Source organism: Elephas maximus, chromosome 16 (genome assembly GCF_024166365.1).
Source record: "Elephas maximus indicus isolate mEleMax1 chromosome 16, mEleMax1 primary haplotype, whole genome shotgun sequence".
Lineage (NCBI taxonomy): Eukaryota > Metazoa > Chordata > Mammalia > Proboscidea > Elephantidae > Elephas > Elephas maximus.
The window spans coordinates 27,825,299-27,850,946 of record NC_064834.1 but is presented as its reverse complement, the minus strand read 5'-3'; the positions used below and the strand labels follow the sequence as shown (position 1 = coordinate 27,850,946).

Here is a 25,648-nt window from a genome sequence, read left to right as displayed (position 1 = left end):
TCTAAAAACTAAATTTTAAATGTTATAATTTGTGAAAAAGAATGAATTAAATTGATAATGCAGTTTATTTGATTTCTGTTTTTCTACTTCTGTTTTTTTTTAATCACAATAAATACATTGCTCTCAGAATGGAAGAACACATTAAAATGAGACTCTTTGTTTTAAAGAATTTATTGTGAATATAACAAATACTTATTATGTTGTAGGAGAAGGAATGACTATGACTTCACAGTTTTTATCATGAAGATTGTCCTAAGCTAAATCTGAGAAGCCTTTTAACTAGCATGTCTAACATTCATCATGCCCAATGAATGACAGCCTAGACAAAAATCAATGACTTCAACACTTGCCAAAATAATTTAGTAATCATTCTCCAAGATTCTAATTTCTCATCAGCCCAGTGGATTTTTGTTCTCTCCAGTGTTCCAACTTCTGCATTTGTGAGCTGGTTCAGAGAACCCAAATCAAAAGTTAACATAAGATAACATATTCTACTTTGCAAAAATATTGTTAATAGTTTACAGGAATAAGGGAAAAACAACAGAAAAGGGAGAGGGTGTATTTTATACAAATGTAAGCCAATCCCTCTGTCCTCCTTTCTCAAACAAGGTATAGCCATCCTCCCAAATGCTCATATTTGACATCTCTGCTGCATCCTCCTTGGCTCCCTTCCCTATATTCGGGCAATTGTCATCTCCAATCAATCCTACTTCTGAATGTTCTTCTATCCATGCTCCCTACACCATCTGCCCATGCTTCTCTTTCTTCAGAACCAGTTTCAATGCCCACATCTCTCTGTCATGCCTCTTCCCTTTGCCCTGGTAGATGTGCCCAGCCTATGGCCTCCATTATACTTTACATATTTGCTATATCAATTACGAGACTATTTTAATTCTTTTAAAATTGCCTATCTCTCTTACTAGACTACAAGTTTCCAAATGACTGGAAGCATGTCTTGTTTCTCTTTGTATTCCCTGGGTATTTAAATATTTATTGAAATGAAATGTTGTATCAAAACTATACATATATATATATGTTTCCCATTCAGTACACTACAATGAATATCTCAAAATTGTGTTCTTTTTATGTCCTTATATTTGGCCAATTTTTTGATTGTCAAAATAGTTGCATGTACTTAGTTATTAAGGATTCAGTCCATAAAATTAATTCCTAAAAAGCTGTTTACCTATTAAATGAGTTAGTCTGAAATACATGAAAAACCAATCTTCGATGAATTGTAACATTTTATATATTTGTTCCTCTCTCCTACCCAAATGATAATGAAGTATTTCCATCTTTCTAGTGAATTCTAGTAAACGCTTTTATGATACATAAGGTAAGAAAAGAAAATAGAAACAAAAATCAAACGGTAGAAGTCAAGTAGGAAAAAAAAAGACAGAAAACTATGTAGGGCATACGGCTAGTTCTTAATAGCTAGTTAAAAAAATAATGCCATAGTATAAGAGATAAAGTAATGAGGGACACTGCGATGAAAAATACATAAAGGAACAAACTTTTGTATCTTCATAAATCTATAACCCAGTTAACCCAGTGCCGTCGAGTCGATTCCGACCCATAGCAACCCTATAGGACAGAGTAGAACTGGCCCCATAATAATAAAAAAAAAAAATTTTTTTTTTTGGCCCCATAATAGGTAGCTGCTATTTATAAATTAGTCAAATGTATCTCTTTCAGATGCCAACCAACAGATAAAACTAAAAGTTAAAGAGGAAGCATGAAATTCATGTACAAACAGAAAGTTCCCATTAAAAGGGATTGAAAGGCTCTAATTGCCTTTTCTTCAAAACGACTGTGGTATTGGCCCCTTTCACACATAGTGGTGACAGCAGAGGCTGTTTTGTATCCATAGAGTAAAAGCTGGACATCTTACACACAGAATACTGTGTTGATTCTGAGTACCACATCATGGCTGAAAGTAGGTAAAGGAGTCTTACAACGACGTCTCATCAGGTGTGGCTAAAGAAATAGAAAACGTTTAACTTGGAGAAAAGCTACAGTACCAAAATACCACTTATCTTCATCTATTGAAATACCCATAACTGGAATACGGGTGGGCATAGTGGGGTGCCAGATTTAGTCTTAAAACAAGAAAGCATATTCTAACAATCAGAACTGCTCAGAAACAAGGTGGGCTATGATTAGAAGCTGGACGTTCGCAGTCACAGGTAATTCATAAATGGAGAGTGACAAGCAATTCATAGAGCGCTGCAGAGCCCATCACTGATCTCGAAGGTCCCTTCCACCTCTAAGATTCCAGGGCTCTAGAGCCTCTTTTGGAATTTTCCACATCACCCTGTCCTTCAAAACTGATGGATTCACCCTATAGGTTCCAATTCAGATTTCTACAGTAACTGCTCTTCTTTCCCTTTAAATGAAATGAAATAATCACTCTACTGAAGTGAATGGATCATGAATTTTAATCCACTGTCCAAGGAAGTCATTACTAATACTTTAAACATGATTTGAGTGGCTGGTCTGCATAGAGGCATAAGTAGCTTTTTTACCCAGTATTCTTTATAAAACAATTTGAAATGTTTGCTGTCTCAGTCATGTAAATCTGAGTAAAAATTGATTCTCTTGCACATATAAAATATTAGTTATGTAACTTTTTAATGGAGCCCTGGTGGTACGGTGGTTAAGCACTTGGCTGCTAACTGAAAGGTCGGCAGTTGGAATCCACCAGTGGCTCTACAGGAGAAAGATGTGGCAGTCTGCTTCCATAAAGATTACAGCCTTGGAAACCCTATGGGGCAGTTCCACTCTGTCCTATAGGGTCACTATGAGTCAGAATCAACTTGAAGGCAATGGGTTTTGTGGAACTTTTTGTGGCTCTTAATAATGGTGGACCCCTTCTGGCTAGGACATGGGAAACTAATGTAGAATTAAACTGGAGATGTGTAATATTCTTTTTCCCTATTTGTGCTCAATACCTCATCCTCTGGTAGAAAGTGGGAGAGAAGAAATGGCAGCCAGACCAGGGACCCTCTAAGGGAATAGGAATAAGACTAGCAGAAAAGTTTAGGTCTCTTTTCCTTAGCTAAGGAGTAACTGGTAGGAGGGAGAGATAGGTTTGGCAAGTCGAACTAAGGAGTAATCAAAACAAGAAGGCAAGTGAGTACAACACAAGACCCAGGGAGTAGAAGAACAAGAGATAAAAGCAAAGCACAGAGATCAAGTTCTAGATGAGACCCTAAATAATAAAAGCAGAGTTGTTGCCCAAGGTTGAATTTATGCACTGTCTTATACTTGCCATAAGGGTCTACTGTGCTTAAATGATCAGGAAAGGCTAGAAAATCTAGGGAGAAATAACGGCCCACTGATAATGCCAAAATTAAAAAATGCAAAATGGGCTCCATTAAAAAATGGAGAAAAGAGGGGATACCATAATTGTAGCTGGAGTCAAGGCACGCAAAGGAAGCAAAGTTGAGAAGGTTTTAGGGACAGGTGGTATAGAGGGTCTCTCCCTTGATGTACTACCATACCTTGCCAAATGACCGATTCTAACATGTCCCTGGGAGAGGTGGTGGTAAATATAGACGTCCAGGTTTTAGTACTGAATGTCCTGCATCCCTGGAAACCCCTCTGTCCTGGGCAAACTGTGTATATAACACAACTTCTTCTCTCATAGTCGAGGGCCACTGACCTATAAGAATCTCAGGTGAGCTAACAAAAGCTGGAGGAAGAGTACAGAACCTTGGGCAGAGAACTGGGTACCCACAGACATATATTCATTCAGCGATGGGGCCAAAGGAGCCTAAAAGAAGATACACTATGTATCAATCATAGTCCTGCCCCAAGGAATTTGTACATATTTCAAAATGATAGCAGTAATCCTTTCTCTGGGAGTTCTTAGCCTCCCTGGGTTCAATGTCGTTTCTATGATGACCATCTATTACATAGTGAGAAAAAATAAGTTAAAAGAACACACAAAATACTCTAGTAAATTACAAGTAATCAAACCATGAGCAGAAGTGGCATGACAGGTATTAAATACCCTTGAGAGTTGTTGAAGAAGTCTTCTTGAATTTGACGGTAATATTTAGCAAGAAAATCTGTCTGTTCAAGGTTTGCCTACTTCTCTTTAATTGTCTGTGGGAAACTGCATATCAGAGAGAGCCTCCAAAGCACTCTTGTAAGAGTCGCTAAAGCTGAACTTTTGCAAATTGGTTTCCTCCAAGTGATTTTCACTCTGGGAGTCAAGCAGCAGCTGCCAGGGGGAGAACATTGATAGGAATGTGCAGGGAATGCATTAAGGCCTACCTAGGGCTGGCTTATCACTCAATTTAGAAAATCTACAGAGTAGACTGAGAAGAATACATGTAGGCACAAGCCTGGAGGTGGGGAACGGCTGCAGAATAAGCTGTACGCTTATTCTTACAGGGTGATCCCCTGAAAGCCACCACATCTCTTTAAGAGCCAAGCCCCCCTACACCAAGTTCAGTATCTTTTCCATAAACCGTGTTTCTTCCTAACAGAAATTTGGTTCTGGTTTTAACTGTCCTTTGTGGAAGAGAGCAATATATACATACGTATGTATATGCATGTATGTATGCATATAAGGAAACCTGGTGATGCAACAGTCAAGCACTTGGCTGCTAACCAAGAGGCTTACAGTTCGAATCCATCCAGTGGCACTGAGGGAGAAAGACCTGGCAATCTGCTTCTAAAAGATCACAGCCTTGAAAACCTTATGGAGCAGTTCTACTCTGCAAACATGGTGCTGTCATGAGACAGAACAGACTCAATGGCAACTAACAACAACATGTATATAAACACATACATATGTATATATACATGCATATATGTGTCTACACGTATGTATGTATGTGTGTGTGTGTATATTCCCACCCTGCTTGTAGTTAACATCGACAAATTTACTTTCCCCATTTTACCTGACAGCTATCACCAAACATGCTTAGCATAAAACAAATTCGTTTCTTCCAAATGAATGAGCAAAAGAGGGAAGTAGTGGGGGAGCAGGAGGAATTTTTATTGAACAAGTGCTTTGTGCTGGACACTTTAATTTCAGTTGAATTTAGTTTTTATAACATCTCTTTGTGATAGGTGTTACGGATGAAGACACAGAGGTTCAGAGAGGTTCAGTAACCAACTTAAAACCAGCTTGTCCTGACGCCACAGTTCATGCCCATTCCCTCATTCCACAGAGCCTCCATAATTCATTTCCCTATTATTTCAGAAATCCCTGGCAGTACTTAAAAATAAAAAAGGCTGAGACACAGTACAGGTCGTATTAATAATTTAGGTTCTGCTAAAGCCGAAATGAAACTCTAAGAAAGCAGGTCAAAGCCGAGAATGCCAAATACATGTAAGAAAATTTTCCCTTACTGATGGCATAAACTAAATCCTAACACAACCACCAGAAAGCAAATAAAAAGATAATGCCTATCCGATGCCAAATGGGTGGTGATACAATTATTTTAATCTTATCCAATGGAAAATCCACTGAAACACGTTACGGAAAATCAAATTACAACTGGCCACTCTTCTCTGGAGAACTCGGAAAAAGACCAGGGTATGGACCCACACACAGTGGAGCCAGAGAAACCCACGCTGTTTTCACCTCCAAGCAGACTAGGGCTCACGTTGGCCAGGTCATAACACATTCCACAGGGGAAATGCATATTTTCAATGTACTCACAGTCACCCTCAAAGATCCAATTTCAGTCAAGATGGGACACATTCAAAACCTTTTAAAATGAATCACAGACTGGAATGGAGAAGGATTATCAGGGTCACTAATTCTGTACTAACGAAGACAAGTGAACATGTGAATTTCGTATGCTTGAATTCCCAGTGTTCATATTTTAATTCTATTTGGAATAAATGTGGATAGAATAAATGGGCATAACAAAACCATTTATTTTTAGGTGGCAAAGAATGAATCCAGCCGAAAAGGCATAGTAAAGCAGTGATCACTAACAATGGCCATTTTCCAAAGGAAAGGAATTAATTACATTCAGCACTTTAAAACATGCATATGGTTATCTTCCTCTTACTTAAGAGGAGGCAAATGTATTTTGAGAGTTGACGGAACTAAGTAAAAATGCTCATTATGTTACTGAATCCGGTTACAGTGGCCAAGCTGCTACACAGAAGGACAGCAGGTCCTTACAGAAGAGGGAGACAGGAGATGGCAGTGTCGGGGCTCAGTACCCCTTATCTCCTCCACCCCCAACCAGCCAGGTAGCAGATATGTGGCTGGGAACTTTGATACTGGACATTTCAGGAATTTACTCATAGAAATATGCATTGTTGAAGGCTGTTGTTTTGATAAATGTTGCTTCCCTAGACCACTGTCAATCCACGGTACTAATATCAATTATGATCGTACCTGATTCAAAACTGCCCTGTGTTTTCCAGTAATAGGCAGCATCCTCATGTAACATTTGAAGATAAAAACATAGAGCTCAAGTCATGAGTAGTTATTTAAAAAAAAAAAAAAAAATTTAAAAGCACACAGTATTTAGTTTGTACCACATAAAACAAATGAGCAATAACACTGGCGATAATGAGGCATGAAAATGATATCAAAGCTGATTAGAAAGTAAACAACATGTTTGGTGAATAATCTGCAAGTCAAATAGTGGAGTGGGGGAAAAGGCCTCAGAATCTGACAGTCATGAGTTCAGGACTTGCCTCTGCTTTTTTGCTCACCCGAAAACCCCAGTGCTGTCGAGTCGATTCCGACTCATAGCAACCCTATAGGACAGAGTAGAACTGCCCCCACAGAGTTTCTGAGGAGCGCCACAGTTACTGATAAATTCAAACCCTATGGGGCAGTTCTGCTCTGTCCTATAGGGTCACTATGAGTCAGAATTGACTTGTAAGCAATGGGCTTACTTTTATTTTTTTTTTTGGTTTACTGATAAATTCAATTCCTATGCCTCAATTTCCTTATCTCTAAAATGGTAATAATGCTTCCTAGGTCAAAGGTTTAAGTATTAACTGAGGACTTTGACATATACCAATGATTTTATCATAAATAGAAACTAACTTTTGCTAACAGGTTTCGTATTGATTCAAACAAATATTTACTAGGAAAGTATAAACTCATCTATTTTTTAATAACAAATGTTTTGAGAATCCAATTTTTGCTAGGTCTCCTCTGCCTAAGTTAAACTATTTGTTCGTTGTTGCTATTGTCAAGGAAAAAAACTAAAAAATAAAAATAAAAAGTATCACTTCAAAGGGCCTAACATCTTTTCTATCCAATAATCAGAGTCTGGCAAAACCCATGGTGACTCATTTCTAACATTTTTGTCTTTGCCATCAGCTGAAGTAGCTTTTTGAGGTTAGTATTAATTTTTTACCATTCTACACATTGCATTTTAATTTCTAATGGAAGCTCTGAAAATTAGTCTGTCTTACGACCTTGAGCCAGTTATTTAAGGTCAGCTTTTCTTCTGCAGTTTTCTTATAAAAATGATAAGCATACAATGGAAGGTGCTAGCAAACACATAGGAACATATTATTCTCAAAAACAAAATCAACCAACACAAAATTATTTCACAGTTTATCTTCAAAAATGCAAACATTTTGGAAATTAATTATATTCACATTTAAAAAAAATATTTACCACTAATATGATTATGACCCTGTTAAGGTCAGATTGCATTGCAAGCAAATGTGTGTGAAGTAAAAGTAATTTGAACTTAAGTGAATTTATTAATTACATCGAGCAATAAAACCAAAGGCACTCCCACCCTCCACGCTCCACTCTATACTTTGCTCTAGAATTTAAGAGATTAATCAAAATAAGAAATCTATTAGGGATTTTCTAGGGGGAGAAAACCTAACATGGCATCTGATGTGCCAGGGAAGATTCGCCGCATGAAGCCCAGTATTCTCTGGAAAATGGTGCTCCCAATGGTGGCTCGGAGGTATTACACGGTCTGAGAGGGTGTGAGAGGTTAGGAGTAGGGGAATAAGCACAGGGCTGCAAAGCAGACCCCACCAGGGTTTGAAGAACAGCTCTACACTTATTAATTGTATGACTTTGGGCAAGTTGTTGAAACCTTCCAAGTATAACTTCCTAATCCAGAGAAATGGGACAATCATTCCCATGTCATAAAGACTAAATACAATAATCTACTTACAGAATCCAAAAACGTGCCTGGCATACTATAGTTCTTCAGTGAATTGTTGTTGTGTTGTTGTTGTTAGGTGCTGTCGAGTCGGCTCCGACTCACAGCGACCCTATGCACGACAGAGCTAATCACTGTCCAGTCCTGCGCCATCCTTACAATCGTTGTTATGCTTGAGCTCATTTGCAGCCACTGTGTCAATCCACCTTGTTGAGGGTCTTCCTCTTTTCCACTGACCCTGTACTCTGCCAAGCATGATGTCCTTCTCCAGGGACTCATCCCTCCTGACAACATGCCCAAAGTATGTAAGGCACAGTCGTGCCATCCTTGCTTCTAAGGAGCATTCTGGCTGCACTTCTTCCAAGACAGATTTGTTCATTCTTTTGGCAGTCCGTGGTATATTCAATATTCTTCGCCTACACCACAATTCAAAGGCGTCAACTCTTCTTCGGTCTTCCTTATTCATTGCCCAGCGTTCACATGCATATGATGTGATTGAATTACAGTTCAACAAATAAAGGGTAAATTTTGCTCCATCTTCTTTTGGGGTTGGGTACCTCACTGAATTTTACTTCTTTGAAAAGTAAAAGAATCAGTTATAGTCTATATTAAAAATATCTAAGGAAAGATGTCCAGGTTTCAGGCTCATTTTTCTCTGTTTGGTTTAGGTTGGACAAGAGTACATAAAGAGACTGATGATTCTAAGTGGCAGTTACTGAAGTGGGCCAATTTGATCACAGAGCAGCATTGAGAATATTCGAGGCCCCAATAAGAGGCAATCTGAGAAGGCAAAAGAAAGGGAAAGGAAGGCAACCAGTGGGCCACCTTGGGTTCTTAACCCAGGTATCAAAGATGATAATTCTACATTGATCAGATTATTCACCCCCCTGAGTCCTCAACTATTTTTAAACAGTAAGAGCACCTCCATTGTGGCCATTCTACCTGGACAGGGCAATAAATTGTTTGGTCATGGTTGTTGTTAGAGACCCCATGTGTGCAGAGTAGAGCTGCTCCATGGAGTTTTCAAGGGTGTGACCTTTCGGAAGCATATCATCAGGCCTGGTCTTCCAAGGCACCTCTGAGTGGGTTCAAACCCAGGGACTCCTAAAGTGGTTGGTAGTGAATTTTATATATCTTGTAGACATACTGTATAGGTAACACTTTGTTTTTTCCAGTAATTAAAATATATAACCTACGCAGTGAAGATTCTTTCAGTCAGCCTAAGTAAGCACTTTTCCCTATAAATATTTCAATGTTTATGCCCAAATCTACAAAATAAAAAAATTTAAAGAATTATTTGATATCTTTTCTGTTTCTGCATATAGTGCTGAAACTTTCTTTAATATCAATGTAGGCTATCATTTAAATACCAAGAGAAGCTAATTAATAATACGGTCAATGAATGGAAAATCTAGTTAACATATAAGTCTTTAGAAGAATTTCCCAAAATGGCAGATTTAATTCCATGAGAGCCGTGGAAAAGTCTGCAAAGAGCTGAACTACAGGACTGTAATGGCTGTGGTCTAGTAGTAAAGTATCATTTGACACTTTATTTCAGCAAATAATTTTCTGAGTGCTTACAAGATGCAAAAGTTCTCAAAAACAGCCCATTTTCTCAGTTTCTCAGCTCGAAGCCCTAGTAATATGCCTAGTAATAGCCTCTTTTACTGTAAAGAAATAAATTTATCTTTGTTAAAGTCATCCACTTTTCTGTTATAGCAGCACTAGATAACTAAGACACCCATCTAACCAATATGGAAACTGAGGTTCAGAGAAATTTAGTTCAGTAGCAGCTGGGATGTGAACCCACCTCGAGCTTCAAAGCCCATTCTTTCCACTACCCTGGATGATTGTAATATATACTTAGCCCCTTCCTCCCAACACCTTTCTGCTTATTGCTTTATTAATGTTTTTGATCCTCTATTAAACAAAATTTATTATATTTTCATACCCTCTTCAACTGTACAGAATTCTTACAAAATCATATTTTATTAGGATAAAGGAATACTGTTGATATAAGTCACAAAGTGTTTAGGAAGTATCTACTCATAGATTCCAAATAATGCTTCAGTGCCACTGGATTACAGTAAGCTAGAAAATCTTGGGCTTCCTTCCTTAGAGTCCTTTTCTGGCCTAGCTCTTCTCTCTCCCCCTCTTTGTTACCAGGCAGGCCATACATCCTTCTTATATTGTGATGGTACTCATTGACTTTTATTCTGCCAAAAGGAAAGACATAGACCTGACAGACATGAAAGGTAGTCTCTATTCTACTCATTCTAATTACCTTTTTTTTTAAAATTCAAAGAGAACTAAGGATTCAATTCTAATTCATCAGAAGGTCACCTACTACTAAGAAATGACTTACTGGAACCAATTAAATTTAAGCTGAAGTCTATACCTTTTATAGGCAGCCCCGTATTTGACAATGATGGACCATTCTATTTCATGATGCCACTTTGGGTCCACGACAGCCTGACCTTGACTGAGTGGGTTAAGCACCAGAAAAATCAGACCTATACGTAAAGATTCAAGCTCGATTTCCATTGCACTGATAGCAACTCTTCTACTTTTAAATTTATACAAATGAGAAACAGCAATTTCGGTAAAACTACAGCAGATCGCCCATTTTCAAATGTTACCTTTCTACACAAATATTTCTTTACAATAAAATCTGGGTTATGGAGATGACAGTATAACACTGTATTTAGATAACTCCTTCAATATTTAGCCTATATACATCAAATTGATACACACAAGCCAACAATACTATTTTTTTGTCAGTGGCTGGATTCCTCTTAAAAAATATTTTAAGTGTAGAAGTATACTAACTTAGTTATAATGACTTATATGATAATCAGATTTTGCAGTTAAATTAAAATTTAAATAATTTATAAAAATTCTAATTACATAAGAATTAAACTTTTAACATTCCAAAAGTGGCTCTTATTCTTTTGACTTAAGAATTCACCATGAATTTCCATTAATAAGAGCCTTCTTTAAGAAGCTCTCTCCTGTAGAGGTTGTGGTGACCTGAGCAAGGGACTTAGAACCACACAAACCCTGGTTCCCAGCACAGCTATTTCTGTAACCTGGAGCCAGTACCTTACAAACCCAAACTCTGCCTAATGCCTCTGTCCATGTAAATAACACTTATGTCATTAGAGTGTGACATAAATTCAAATAAGATGAGGAATGAAAAAAGCACTCAGCACATAGGAAGTCCATGTTTTTCTTCTGTCCTCTACCTCTATCTGTGTCCAGCTGTGCAAGCAAAATCTAAATGAGAGCACGTAGACTGGTTGGATAAGCCTATCAGTCTCCTCTTTTATATTACCAGTCCCTGGCACAGTGACAGGCACATGGTAGGTTCACAATACATTTTTATGAAATAAGTGGATGCAGGTAAAATGTAATACCATTAATATATTTCTTTCTAATACTCTGACTAGAAGCCCTGGTGGTGCAAAGAGTTAACCGCTCAGCTGCTAACTGAAAGGTTGGCAGTTTGAACCCATCCAGCAGCTCTGTGGGAGACAGACCTGGTGACCTGCTTCTGTAAAGATTATGAAAGCCAAGAAGAACCTATGCGGAAGTTTTACACTGTCACATGGAGTCAGTATGAGGTGAAATAGACTGACCTGGAAGCACCTAACAACAACAATAATCTAACAAGAAAGAAAATTTAGTGCTATGAAATCCTCTACTCTTCCCCCAAGCACAGCAATGAAAAGCTAACACTTTTCTACGCTGAGATTCAATATAACAAAAACAAAAATACACACAATAAGTAATCTATCATCTTGCCAAAGGAAAACTAAAAGACATAAAAGAGTTCCCAGACCTGGAGAATAACGAAGAAATAGTTCTTCAATAGCTACAATATGGTACTGACAAAACTAAACAGAAAAATTTTAATTATACATTAATAAATGCATAATTCATACCTAGCATGATCTAATCTTGCATGAATTATAATGGTAATTACTCAAGAGCAAAAAATGTGTGAATAAGTTTGTTTTTTTTTTTTAATGTATAGATGACTTGGGGGCGGGGGAAGGTACCATGACAGTAACAGACAGCACAGAGAATCAGTCAGATTTATTACTTCTCCTATCGCCTCACATGCATGTGGAAGCTGGGTAATGAATACGGAAGACCAAATAAGAATTGATGCCTTCGAATTGTGGTGCTGGCAAAGAATATTGAATATACCATGGACTGCCAAAAGAGCAAACAAATCTGTCTTGGAAGAAGTACAACCAGAAGGTTCCTTAGAAGGATGGCGAGGCTGCATCTTACATACTTTGGATATATTGTCAGGAGGCATCAGTCCCTGGAGAAGGACATCATGCTTGGTAAAATGCAGTGTCAGCAGAAAAGAGGAAGACCCTCAATGAGATGGACTGACACAGCGGATGCAACAATGGGTTCAAGCATAACAACGACTGTAAGGACGGCACAGGTCCTGGCAGTGTTTTGCTCTATTGTACATAGGGTCGCTATGAGTTGGATCCGACTCCACAGCACCTAACAACACCAACAATCACCATTCCTAAATATCATGGCACATCTAGGGACAAAAGTTTACAACCGTTCTTACAAGTGAGCTAAGCCTTCCCCCATGCATCCTTTTTGGAATGGTGGAAGAGCGGAGACAGGACAGCAGCCAGATGTGCTCCTAGGGAACCCACCTGTTGGCCTTCAGTAAATTGATTTGTTGGCACAATGTTTCAAGGCTCTGGATGAAAAAAATCCATGGGTTTTTCTGTTGATTTGTTCATATTTAACAACAGCAGCAGCAGCAATAACAACTAACACTATATGGCTCTTACCTTGTATCAGGCACTGTCCTAATATTAGCACACTGAAATCTCACTACAACCCTATCGTTAAGCACAAACTATTACTGCATTCATTTTTCTAGGAGAGAAGATCTAGACACAATGAGGCGAAATAACTTTCCCCAAGATCACATAGCTGAGTTATAGCGCCAACATCTGAATTTAGGTAACTAGCTCTACAGTCTATACTCTTAATCATTACACAATACTGCTTCTCATTCATCCATACATCCATCCATTCACCTCTCCATCTATCCATCTACCCATCTATCTGTTCACCCATGCACCTATCTAACCATTTACTATCCATTTACTCCATTTATCTATCCATTTACTCAGTGAGCCTAGCTGGATTGCAGTAGATGATTATGATACCACCTTTGCCCTCAAGAAGCTCATAGTCTCCTGGGTGAAACAGATATGTAAATACATAATTACAGAGTAGACTATCAGGTATGCTATTACAGAGACAAGGCTTGCTATGGATTTGTGTCCCCCAAACGTGTGTTAAAATTCTAACCCCTGTACCCACAAACGGGATTCTCATTGAAAACACAGGGTTATGTTATGTTATGTTATGTTATGTTATGTTATGTTATGTTATGTTATGTTATGTTATGTTATGTTATGTTATGTTATGTTATGTTATGTTATGTTATGTTATGTTATGTTATGTTATGTTATGTTATGTTATGTTATGTTATGTTATGTTATGTTATGTTATGTTATGTTGTTATGTTATTTTAACGAGGCCAGATCAGAGTAGAGTGGGTCCTAAACCTAATCACTCTGAGTTTTAAAAAGAGCAGAATAGACATGAGGGAAGATGCCATACGAAGACATGGTAGATGCATCTACAAGCCCAGGAATTCAAAGGACTGCTGACTACTGGAAGTTGAAATAGACAAAGAAGGACCTCCTCCTTGAGCCACGCCCTGGATTAAGACTTGTAGCCTCCTGGACTGTGAGAAAATAAATTTCTCTTCTTTAAAAGAATCCACTTTTGGTATATCGTGTTCCAGAAGTAGTAGGTAACTAAGACAAGGCTCGCTAGAAACCTGTAGTCTACATAGTTGGTGGAGCAGGAAACAGATAAGGCTCCTTTAATTTCGTAAGAGTCCATACAACCCTCTCCCCAAAAGTCTAGGTGCTGCTCCATCTGGCATCTTCCATCATGGGTGCCACAGGTACACAACCATGGGGACAGCCTACAAAATGTCAGGAAGCACCAACCTTTTATGGTGAGATCACACTACATAGATCGTGTCTTCTGAAATCTGTCCCTAACTCCTTAAATTGTTTTAACCTTAAAAAAGACTACTAGATCATCCTTACAATAAAATGCAGATCTCAAAGCCCTATTATCCAAGTTTGAGTCTAGGTGGTCCACCATTCACTAGGTGTATGACCTCAGGTAAGTTACTTATTCTCTTTAAGCCTTGGTTTTATCTATGAAAATTGGCAAAGAAAATAATACCTGCCTCATAAAGCAGTTATGAGAAAAAAATAAATAACTCATAAGAATCACTGTACACATTGCCTGGCATACAGAAAACACCTAACACACCAATAAGTCTTTGAGAATTTGAAGTTCTGGTGTTGGTAATTTTTTATGTCTATTTTCCAAAATTTAAAATAGAGAAACCATAAAACGAAACATTAAAATATACTAGAGCTAAAAAAAAAAAAAAGTAATAGAATACTGGGTTACTTAAAGACATGAAACCCATTATCTAAGATTCCAGATGACCAGGAATTATCTTATCATTTGGAAGATTCTCTGAGTCAAGCCCATTTTGATGTGTAGCTGTGAAAATATTAATGTCACACACTACATATGCCATATAGTAGAATGATTAAGCTCACAGCTAGGGAGTCTGACTGCCCAAATTGGAATCCCAGCTTTACCACTTACTAATGAGGAATCTTGGACAAATAACTTAAAGGCTCATGCCTCAGTCTTCTCATCTGTAAAATGGGGATAATAAAAGTACTTCTTTTGTAGGGTCATTGCAAGGATTAATGAGCCTCCACTATAAAGCAATTTAAAATCCTACCTGGCGCAAAATAAATGTGCAGCAAATGTCCTGGAATAAAAGACTTACAAATCCAGGAATTTAATTCATCATCTTCCCCTTCAAGCCGGGAACTTGGCAGTTACCCTAAATTTGATCTCTCTTTCTCACTTCCTACATACAATCCATTGCCAAGTTCTATTGAGTCTTCCCCTAAGTATCTCTTATATGCATCATTCCTCTCCGCTGTCATAGTCTCTGCCCTGGTTCCAACTCTTGGCATCTCATGTTTGGATCACCATCAGTGTTTCCTACCTGCCTCTCTGCTGCTGCCTACAACACTGATGCCGATGACCATTCTAAATCATACAACAATTCACAGTCCCTCTCCCTACTAAGTATCTCCTACCTTTGGCCAGGATAATTTCCAAACCTTATAAAATGGCATATGAGGTCTTCAAGACCTGGTCCCTGCTTACTTTTCCACCCTTTTTTCTTTCTACTACATACTCATGCCCTCTTCACACCAGGCATTCCAAATTACTGTGTCCTTCCCACATGCTCCTACTTCTATCACTTTGAGCACAGAATTTCCTTGTGTCTGATTTTCTATCTTACTAACTACTTCAAGGCTCAGCTTCTCTGAGCTTATCGGAGTCAAATCGAGGTCTTCCCATAGCCCCCTTTCAGACCTTACGTAGGGTGTTTCATGGTGCTCTTATTCTCCCTAGGTCTGCTGGGAGCTACTTTACCTCAGCTTCGACATCAACATCTAATATAATGCCTAATCCACAGAAGTCACTTGATAAATGTGTGCTGAAGGAATGTATAAACGCAAGAATGAATCATCGCATATCCATTCCTCTTCTGCTGATTAACTATGTGAGTCTGACATCAATAACCAGAAAGATAATAATCACGGAATTAATTGCTATCTTATCCCAGTATCTAGCACTGTCAGACATAGAGAGAGGTGCTCCATAAAAATGTTTATTTTTTCATATTCATTTCCTTAGGTTACCTCGAGCTATTTTTGGCAGTTGGCAGTACACACATACAAGTACACATTTAAATAAAACTCATTTATGGAATAGGTTAATGTCAATACCCCTCTCCTCTCACTACTGAAAACGTATTTTATATTTTGCAGGGGGAGAAGGCAAAGCATGCAGGTAGCATGGCACCAGTGCCAGTGGCAATGGAGAAGTGCGGAGACTGCAGCTCAAATCCCAAGAAGAGCATCTGTGACTTCTAACCTCAGTGGACTCATGTGCCCTGGGCCATCCTGTGACTACCACCTTGGGGAGAAGACCCTGCTAGATGCAGGGATATAAAGAGTTCCTCTCTGTAATATGAACCTGCCCAAAGGCACTCTGTCGACCTTTGGCTTGCCTCCCACTGGCTGCCAACCTAAGCAGTCCATCAGGACAGAAGGAGCATGAAGGGGAAAAATACGTCAGGAAGAGCAGTGGCAAAGTGTGGGTACGGGATATCTGTTAAGCCATTAGTAAGCAAATTTTAAACTAGATACTCGTACGAACATTTTTTGCTTTAAGCCAGAAAAATTGGTAATAAAAAAAGTTAAAGGTCCATCTCCCCAGATGCATTTCCTTCTAACAAATAGGAAGATTTCCTTTTTCTTGATACTACTTAAGTTTTCGTGCCAAGAATAAAACACATCATTTTTAAAACTCAGCTTATTATAAATTCCTAGAAGATCCCTACTTTTTTGAGGGGGGTTATCAATATTCATGGTTATCAATATTCCTAACAGCCCAAATGTATAACTCAATGGGTCTTTAAAAATCTGATGAAATGTGAATTCAATGTTAACCATTAATGAGTATCAACGCTAAGCCTATATATGCATACCATATGATTAATATTTCATACCTTATGATGCTGGGTCGTGTAGGTGTAACTGTTCTTGGGCTTGCTCATACTTGAATTGCAAGGGGTGCCAGGGACCAAATTTCTTATTTTACAAATTAGGCACACTTGAAGATTTTCCTAAGCTTTTCTATATTGTGATTTTTGAGAGGATTCATTATTACTTTCATGTAATGAAAAGATCCTAGAGACTATTTCTACACTATCCCCATAATAACCCACATAATATTTAAAAGCTGTATTTTCAATTGACATGGGGCCTATCACATGGAGCAAAGTAGCACACCAGCCTTAATTAGGATCTTAGGAAAAGGCAGGAAAAAGAAACTCCAAGTCTAAGCAATTCACTTTATAGGGAATAAGTGCTATAGATGCCATACCTCTGAAAGAAATCTAGCCTGCATCTTCAAAGTAGTCTTAACTTTGTACATTAAATATAATCCATTAAATAATTTGACGATGAATATGGTATCTTCCGTAATACACTGTGTCTTGGATAGCGAATACACACATTATACTGCACTATGAATTAACAAGTACAGCGGCAATGACAGCATTAGCCATGAGCCACTTTTTAGAACTAATCTGTGAGTGTCCTGAGAACAAAACATTTGAACCTCTTGCACATTTACAATAGTGATATTGATATTTCTCCATGTTTCCTTCTGGTTGCTAAGAGATTTACATTGGACAGACTGTTGTACTCATACCGAAGCATTTTGGTCCACAAAGCATTTGCTTCAGATCAGTGAATCCAAAAACTCCCTTTGCCTCACCCCGTCCCTGTTTTGCTTCCAAGTCAAACAGGGGTCCAAGCACAAAGCCAGCAGGTCCATTGTCACTGGCATAGGAAACTGCTGTATATAAGCCTGGCTTGATTAATATCTCTTATATAAATTATCGACATAAATAATGACACTTTTATATATATGTATGTATATATATATATATATTTCATGTTACCTCAGAAGTCAGTTTATCATGGTGGGGGTGTGGTAGTGATATGTGGATAGTGGGGCCACTGATAGCAACCTACCCACAGACAAACCTAATACAGTCAAATTAGATCCGAATTGAGCAAAATACGGCAATTTCAAAACAACTCTGGTGTGGAAGGCTTTGAAATAGGTCTGGCACAGAATATCTTAACCTAAGTTTGTACTTCTGTAAAATATATTCAAGAAGTTTTATTTATAAGAATATGGAAGTAGGAAACAGCTATATTTAACATCTTGCAGCAAAATGACTGCAGCCCTCCAAATTCAGTCTCATAAAGTTGGCCGAGCAATGGAAGGTAGAGGAGGCTGCTTCTATAGATCCAAAATTGGATGAAAATGACAACAGTATCGGAAATATTCCTGGTCACTCCCTGAACAGAGGCGCAGGTGGTGGACAAAATCTGCATGTCATTTAGTAACCAATGCATCAGCGCTCAGAGCAAATTAAGATGATCTCCCCCCTGGGAATTCTCACAAAGGCACATAAAAATGCTTGATGGTCTGACCTCTGTATTCAAATCACAGAGTTTTAGTCAATTTTTATTAATTGTCATGGAGGAAAAGTGCTCTGGAGCCCCACTCTCCGGTTTGTCCACAGGAGTCATGTTTAAGGGCACAGCCACCAAACACTTAGCAAGTACTCTCAGACTATAATAGAACACAATTGACCTAGAATATTCCTATTCTTGCCCCTCACTCGGTATATCTTCAAGAGGTCATCAATGCCCATGCTTTGATCTAAAGCAACTGAGTGCTGAAGGTTGCAGTTCCCTGTGTGTCCTGGGAATTCCTGCATTCAGGATAACCGCTCTCACTCAGCAGAGAAAAGCAGACCTCTATGATTTTAGCTTTATTTAACAAAGGAAAGTTATTTCTAGCAGCTTTTTTCTATTGCACTCTCTCACTACAGGCACCTTAAGAGAAGTAAGAGGCAAAAGGAAAGGGGCAGGGGGAAGCAAAGCAGGAAATGACTTTCCTGCTACATCTTTAAGGTCACAGACCTGCCTGAGAAATGCACACATGTGACACAGTTCCAACACAAAAGCTCCTTTTCCTGTAAAAAGTATGAAGGCTGACTCTCCAGCCTCTCCCGCAAACCTATGTTACAGCGATCCATGCAACCTTGACTGGGCTGTGCAGAAACTACTTGGAACTTCCCTGAACACATGCCTGTGTCATGGAAACAGGACCATGCCTACGGAAGGAAAGCGCACCTTCCACATCAGCACTGCAATCACCCCCACATAGGATAAAGCCTTCCCTTCCCTTGTCAATCTTATGGCCCTGGTCTACCATAGGATTTTCTCATCTGTTCCCAATTTACACACTCAATTTACACTCCCCCCAGCACGTAAAAATAGCCCCTAAGGCTTCTAACAGATGCCAGGAGGAGACTGAAAACAAAAAAGAATAAGGCAAGATATATATGCTCTGGTAGACACAGATACCTTTTTCTTCCGATCCCGGGACCGTTTGCGGTGTTTCCTTTTTTTCTCAGGCTCTTCTTCAGCATTGATTTCTAAATCCCTGTTTTTCTTTAACTGTGAGGCTGCATGAGCCATAATGCATTAAACAAGATCCTCTCAAGGCCGGCTTCCTTGTAGAAGGTGATATCCTCAGGCACCTTTAATCAGGCTTACGGCAGCATTCCAATCACTGGAGAGAAACCCTGGGCTAGAAGCAGGAAGGCATTCAAAATGCAAAGATGCTGGAGAAGCTGAAGCTTTCAAACACCAAAAGGATGGTTTCCAGACTTCATCCTACACCTTCCTTGACCTGAACCTTGACAAGAGAGTGCAGCCATCGTAATGCATTTACCGTAGTGAAAAAGACAGCTGGGACAGAGGAAGCTGTATTATGGCTGTATCCCCTGCCACCAGCTGGAAGTGCCTAAGTGATTCCTCGGAAGGGGGAATGCTGCAAAGGATGCTTCTCTGAAGGGAAAAAATCAAGAGTCACCACACATACAGAAGCAAAAATTCAGCCCTAATTCTGAAAACCTATTTTAGAATCCTTTGAAAAAAAGACAGGGCTGCAATTTATACATCCCCACTAGATCTGCACCGAGCATAATTTAACCCGTAATAGAATGGAGCAGTTCCTACTTTAGTTAACTGCTGATGGTGACAAAGTATATAAAATAAGATTTTGAGAAGCACACTGAATTTTGCTAGGGAGCTCCTGGCTGCATTATGGGGAAAACAATGCATGCATTGCCTGTCTCAACAGTGTGTCTTTTATGCTGCTCCATCAGCCTAAATGCATTTTGTGGGAGAGGACCACAGAAGGGCTTGTTGTCTTTTAAAAACAACATGCTTATTACAACACATCATACAGAAAGACGTGACCATGTTGGTGTATGGAACAGATGTCTAATTCCTAGGCAGTTCCCCAGGACTCTTCTCTGATGTGGTCCGAGGGTCAGAGGATAGGGACTCTGTGCTGTAATCAGGGTTTTGAGTCAATGACATGTAGACTTGGCTTTTATGATAGGGCTTGCTTCAATCACCTTACTATTTCTGCCACCTGAGTCCTCAATGACTGCAGCCTCTGAATATTCATGATGTGAGGGGAAGCAGCAGCAGAGCTCAAGGCCTGCTGGGGCATCTTCTGCTAGGATGCACACACTGGAAGAAACTGAGTGAAGTCAGGAATCATTGACACACACACTATTCACACAGCTTTACCAAAAAACTGCTAAAATGTTACACTGGGCCAAAGACATTTGGGCCCTGGTAAGAGTTCCTAATTTCACCAAGAAAATCAGCAAGAAACAAAGATGATGCTCTGTTGAAAATACTTGGCTAGTATGCAAGTTTCTAACCTCAAAAGTCCGTTGCTTTGGAAATTGGTGCATTTGACTTTTTAGGGCTAACTGCTAAAGTGTGTGAAGGACGGAGCACAATGTCCAAAGATGTCATGCGAGGATTTGGTTAGGGTTCTCTGGAGATGTTGTTCACTTGTTTCATAAAAGCGCTGGGTGTGAGCTCCCATAAGCAACTTCACCATATTTCTCATTTGGAGACCAAAGAGCTTATCTCCTCTACCTTTGCAGGGTGCTTGGCAGTCTGTGCCAGACAGTGACAGAAAACAAGAAGGAATATGTGCCAGGACTATGGCGCCCCATTACTATCACAAGTGGATTGCGAACTTCTCCCAGGCCTCACTGTGAACCACGTGAAAACCACTGTGGTCACACAGTTCCTGAGGGCCTGCTCTCTGCGCTGATGCCCCTGTACTTAGTTTTCCCACAGAAGCTACCTTTATGAAGAAAGAGTTCAGGGAAATTTCTCCATTGACTGTGAAATCATCCATCCAACAAAAAGGAAGGAAAAAACAAAAGGTGGGGAATTAAATGTAACTCAGGTGCAAATCAGCCCTGGTGGCAGAGTACTTAAGTGCACCGCTGCAAACTAAAAGGTTGGCAGTTTGAATCTACCATTTGCTCTTTGGAAATCCTATGGGGGCAGTTCGGCTTTGTCCCGTGGGGTTATTATGAGTCAGAATCAACTTGACGGCTACAGGTATGGTTTTTGTTCTTTTTTTGGTTTTCTGGTGCAAAAAACATAAAAATCATATTCGGGTCTTCATAGTAAAATTAAGCATTTTCTATCAGAAAGATATTTTTATTGTGCAGCAATAATTTGGGAAGAGAAAAGAATTAAAAAAAAGTTTGTATGTTTTCTCCCTATATAATTCATTCTCTGCCTTTGAGAAATATTCATATAATTTCCTTATTTTCAGCGAGTTGAAGAGGACAGCCAACTTAAAAAAAAACTGGCTGGTTTTCTACTGGCTCCTTGACTTTCTTTTTTTTTTTTTTCTTCCTTTAGAATCACTAATGATATTTTAAAATATATTTTTAAGTACCCTTGATCAGAGTAACTTCTGCATCTGAGGCTGGCCAAGCACTGTGCTTTCCTATTGTATCTAGATCAGCAAAAGCATAACTGATAATTAGGCAAAGAAGCCACAGGTATTTTTTTTTAAGCATATTTCTCTCTAGAAATATTCTTTGCTTTCCCCAAGTATCCAGAGACTGAGAAGGTATCATGACTTTTAAGGCTCCAGAATATGGATGTATTGTTACCTTGGATTTTGCCTTATCTCAGTAAGTGGTTAATTCATCAACAATAAACTCTAAGGCATAACTTGTTTAGATTTCCTTTTCCACAGAAAATGTGGGCGCATGCCCTCCGTTTTTAAACTAGAAGAACTCTGAACAGTAACTTTACCATGACAGGCAACTCTGTGGGTCTCAGATTTTGACGTTATATCACTAAAGGCTTAGTCACTTTCTCCCTAACCAGCACATACCCTGACAATTAACTCTTAAACTCCTGGTGTACTTAATCTCAACACACAGGTATTTATCCAAAATAGCCGAAAATATCAGTTTTCCCCTTAAAAACTCAATATAAGGCCCCATACCTAGCTCCAACTGTTAATAATTCTAGAAAGCAAGTCCTTATAAATAGCTGAAATGGATACATTAAAAGAACTTTTAAAAACTTTATTCTTTGACTAAAGTTTTATCAGAGTTTTCCACTTAAGTCTCAAGAATTTGTTCTTTTCTGGGAAATTATAAAACTAGTATGAATTCTCAAAGTAAAATTGATTGTACAGCTGGTACAAGCTTATGCCTTTGAGCAGAGTGGCAGGTCCCTGAAAGCAAGAAGAATAGGAGGCAGATCTAACGTGATAGCAAGCACTCCATCCACAATGATAATGCAAATTTCAGCTGGTCCAACAGTTACCCACTCCCAAGGAAACTTCTCCAGTCTTACTTCCCGCCATTGGCCATCAGTGTATAATGGACAGGACTTTCATATAATGGGGATGCCCTATGTATGGAATGTGCAAGCTATTCCAACTTATTTACCTGTAGGAAAAATACTACTTAAGCTATTTCCCTCAAAATCTGTTCTCGCTTTATAAAAGCCACAGGTGCAAGAATTCCTAAACCATTCTTCCAAAATAAAAGAGTGGCCCTTAGCTGCAGAACTCTTTCTTCAAAGAAGTCCTACAGGAAGACAGTTAAAACAAATACAAGAGTGGAACTGCTTCAGTGAATCGAAGGAAAGATGTCCTAAGGCGCCAGCCTCTTGATCCCCTGGCCTTCCTTCAGAAGGTGGCTTATGTGAGCACAGTTTGAAAACCCACATGCTGCAGCTGTGAGTTCTGGACTTTTCCTTTCTTGTACCTCTGTTACCAGACCAGAAAGTATGTCAAATAGTAACTCTTTCTCTAAAGTTTCCTCATTGTTTTATCCAAAAAAATTTCTGACTTCTTATCAGAAAGAATAAGTTTCAACTAGAGTACTCCCTGTCTATGGATTATTAGGGTATGAAACCACTACAAAAAAGGAAAAACCCCTTTCAAGTTTGGCAACTGTAATGCTTATACCCCCCCCCCCCGCCCCGCAAATAATTTCTAATCCAGGAATCAAAAAACTGTTCCTAAATATTCCACTGAAAAATATTTTTATTTTCAGTTTTACACTGGGTTGTTCCACAGACTTTAGACACCTCAGCCTGGGAATATTTTTTCTCCTCAAATTTTGCAGGTTAACTTTCCAGGATGTCAAGACAAGTTCTGGATATTCAGCCAATTAATAAGTTGACTCTTTTCAGTTATTTTATATTGTGTCTCCACATTGGTGAGCTGAGTAGACACAAACATGCAACAATGGTATAATCTCTATGGAGATAACAGTGTTACTCAGCGATGCTAAAATTACAATAGCTGGGTACTTGGAAAAACTATTCCACAGCAATATGGAGTAGAGTATGGGAAGTATATGGAAGAGTGCAGAAGGAGAAGCAAGAAAGAAATTAAAAGAAGAAATGGTCCCAGTCCAGCCAGGGAGGCTGTGCCTTCTCAGCCTTGCCTTGGGTTCACAGTAATGTGGAAAGTGTATGTTTCCAGGGAATAAGAGCTACTGAATGAGCTGCACCCACTTCAGTTTTCTCAGGAGCAGAGCAGCCTCACCATAACAGAGAGTCAAAATATTTTCCCTTCAGGAAGAAAAATGGATCCATTGTCATTCCATTAATTTTGGCATCCTAGATAAAGATGATGTCAAGAGACCTCGAGCAGGTTCTGAAGAGCGTGGGGAACAAAGAAAATAAGCATTAAACCTGTCAAAGGTTATAAATGACAAAAAAGCACACTGGGAAATTCTCAACTCATAGTCACATATTATTCTTCATTTTTAGATGAGACACATGGAGTCCTTAAAAAAAATAAAAATAAAAGATTGTGGCTGGGTAATACTGAGGAGCTGGTGGTCTTTTCCACGTTTCTTGGACAGGAGGCACTTTTGGATAAATGAGCATTGCCCTTGGCACAACCTGTCTTAGCACTTGGTCTGCCTTCCTTCCTCAGAGCAGTCCATCCAAAGAACTAGCCTGACCTCAGCAGAGGAGAAAGAGCCAGCTGGCCCCAAGTGCACCAGCTGCTTCTGCGACCTCACATTGGTGACTGGAGCAGGCATACAAGGATGGCTTCCCCAAAGTCTTTCCATCACGCCCATGTTGGCCAACAGAGAGGAAAGCCTCCCTTGCTGCCGGTAGAAGGCCCACACAGGCACATCCCTGGCTTCTGTTCAACCCAAAGGAGTAGACTGGTAGTGGTCGACAGTGCACTGAACACCAAGCAGGCATCATGAGGGGTGAGCAAAGAAAACGGACTAGAGATGCCACATCCTTTTCTGGGCCCCATTCCTATAGAAGGAGGCAGGTAGACTAGATGACTATTCTAAAATGCTGTGATAGAGGGCTGTGGGTGCCAGGCAATCAAAGAAGGTCTATAGAAAAGGTTAATTTAGGAAAAGCTTATCCTCTGCACTGGCCAATAGAGTAACCATTAGCTGTATGTGGCTACTGGGCACTGAAATGTGGCTAGTGTGACTTAAGAACTAAATTTTTTATTTCATTAAATTGAAATTTTTTAATTTAAAAACTGATACTCAAGTCAGACACTAGAAATTGTGTTTAGAACAATTTGGGTATGTGAACCTACTTTTTCAACTTTAAAGTTTATGAAATAAAATACAGATCAAGTATTTCTGATGAAAATTTAGCATCCAAATTGAGATGTAAAATAACAAACTGATTTCAAGACTTAGCATGAAAAAATATATAAAATATCTCAATAATTTTTATATTGATTCATGTTGAAATGAGAATAGCTTGGATATGCTCAGTTAAATAAAACATTAAATTAGTTTTACTTTTTAAAAGCTATGGAGAAAATATTGAAGTTGTCAAGGGTTTCATTTCACTTGGATCCACAATCAATGCCCATAGAAGCAGCAGTCAAGAAATCAAACGACGTATTGCACTGGGCAAATCTACTGCAAAAGACCTCTTTTAAATGTTAGAAAGCAAAGATTTCACCTTGAGGACTAATGTGTGCCTGACCCAAGCCATTGTATTTTCAATCACCTCATATGCACCCAAAAGCTGGACAGTGAATAAGGAAGACTGAAGAAGAAATGATGCCTTTGAGTCGTGGTGTTGGCGAAGAATATTGAATATACCATGCAATTCCAGAAGGATGACCAAATTTGTCTTGAGAGAAGTACAGCCAGAATGCTCCTTAGAAGCGAGGATGGTGAGATTTCAACTCATGTACTTTGGATATGTTATCAGAAGGGACCAGTCCCTGGAGAAGGACATCATGCTTGGTAAAATACAGGGCCAGTGAAAAAGAGGGAGATGCTCCATGAGATGGACTGACATAGTGGCTACAACAATGGGCTCAAACATAGCAAC

General features: G+C 39.1%; 1 protein-coding gene across 7 annotated transcripts in view; it reads right to left on the bottom strand.

Moving 5' to 3' along the window:
* ANK3 (ankyrin 3) overlaps positions 1–25,648 on the bottom strand; it is a 706,927-nt gene that overhangs the window by 313,329 nt on the left and 367,950 nt on the right. For 6 of the 7 annotated variants that reach the window (XM_049855203.1, XM_049855204.1, XM_049855209.1 and 3 more), the window contains exon 1: positions 19,319–23,256. The exons of the other annotated variant lie outside the window; for it this stretch is intronic. In XM_049855203.1, coding sequence (XP_049711160.1) covers positions 19,319–19,432 — 114 coding nt within the window. In that variant the 5' untranslated portion in view covers positions 19,433–23,256. Of the gene's footprint in view, positions 1–19,318; positions 23,257–25,648 lie in introns of those variants that run through there. 7 annotated transcript variants of the gene reach the window in all.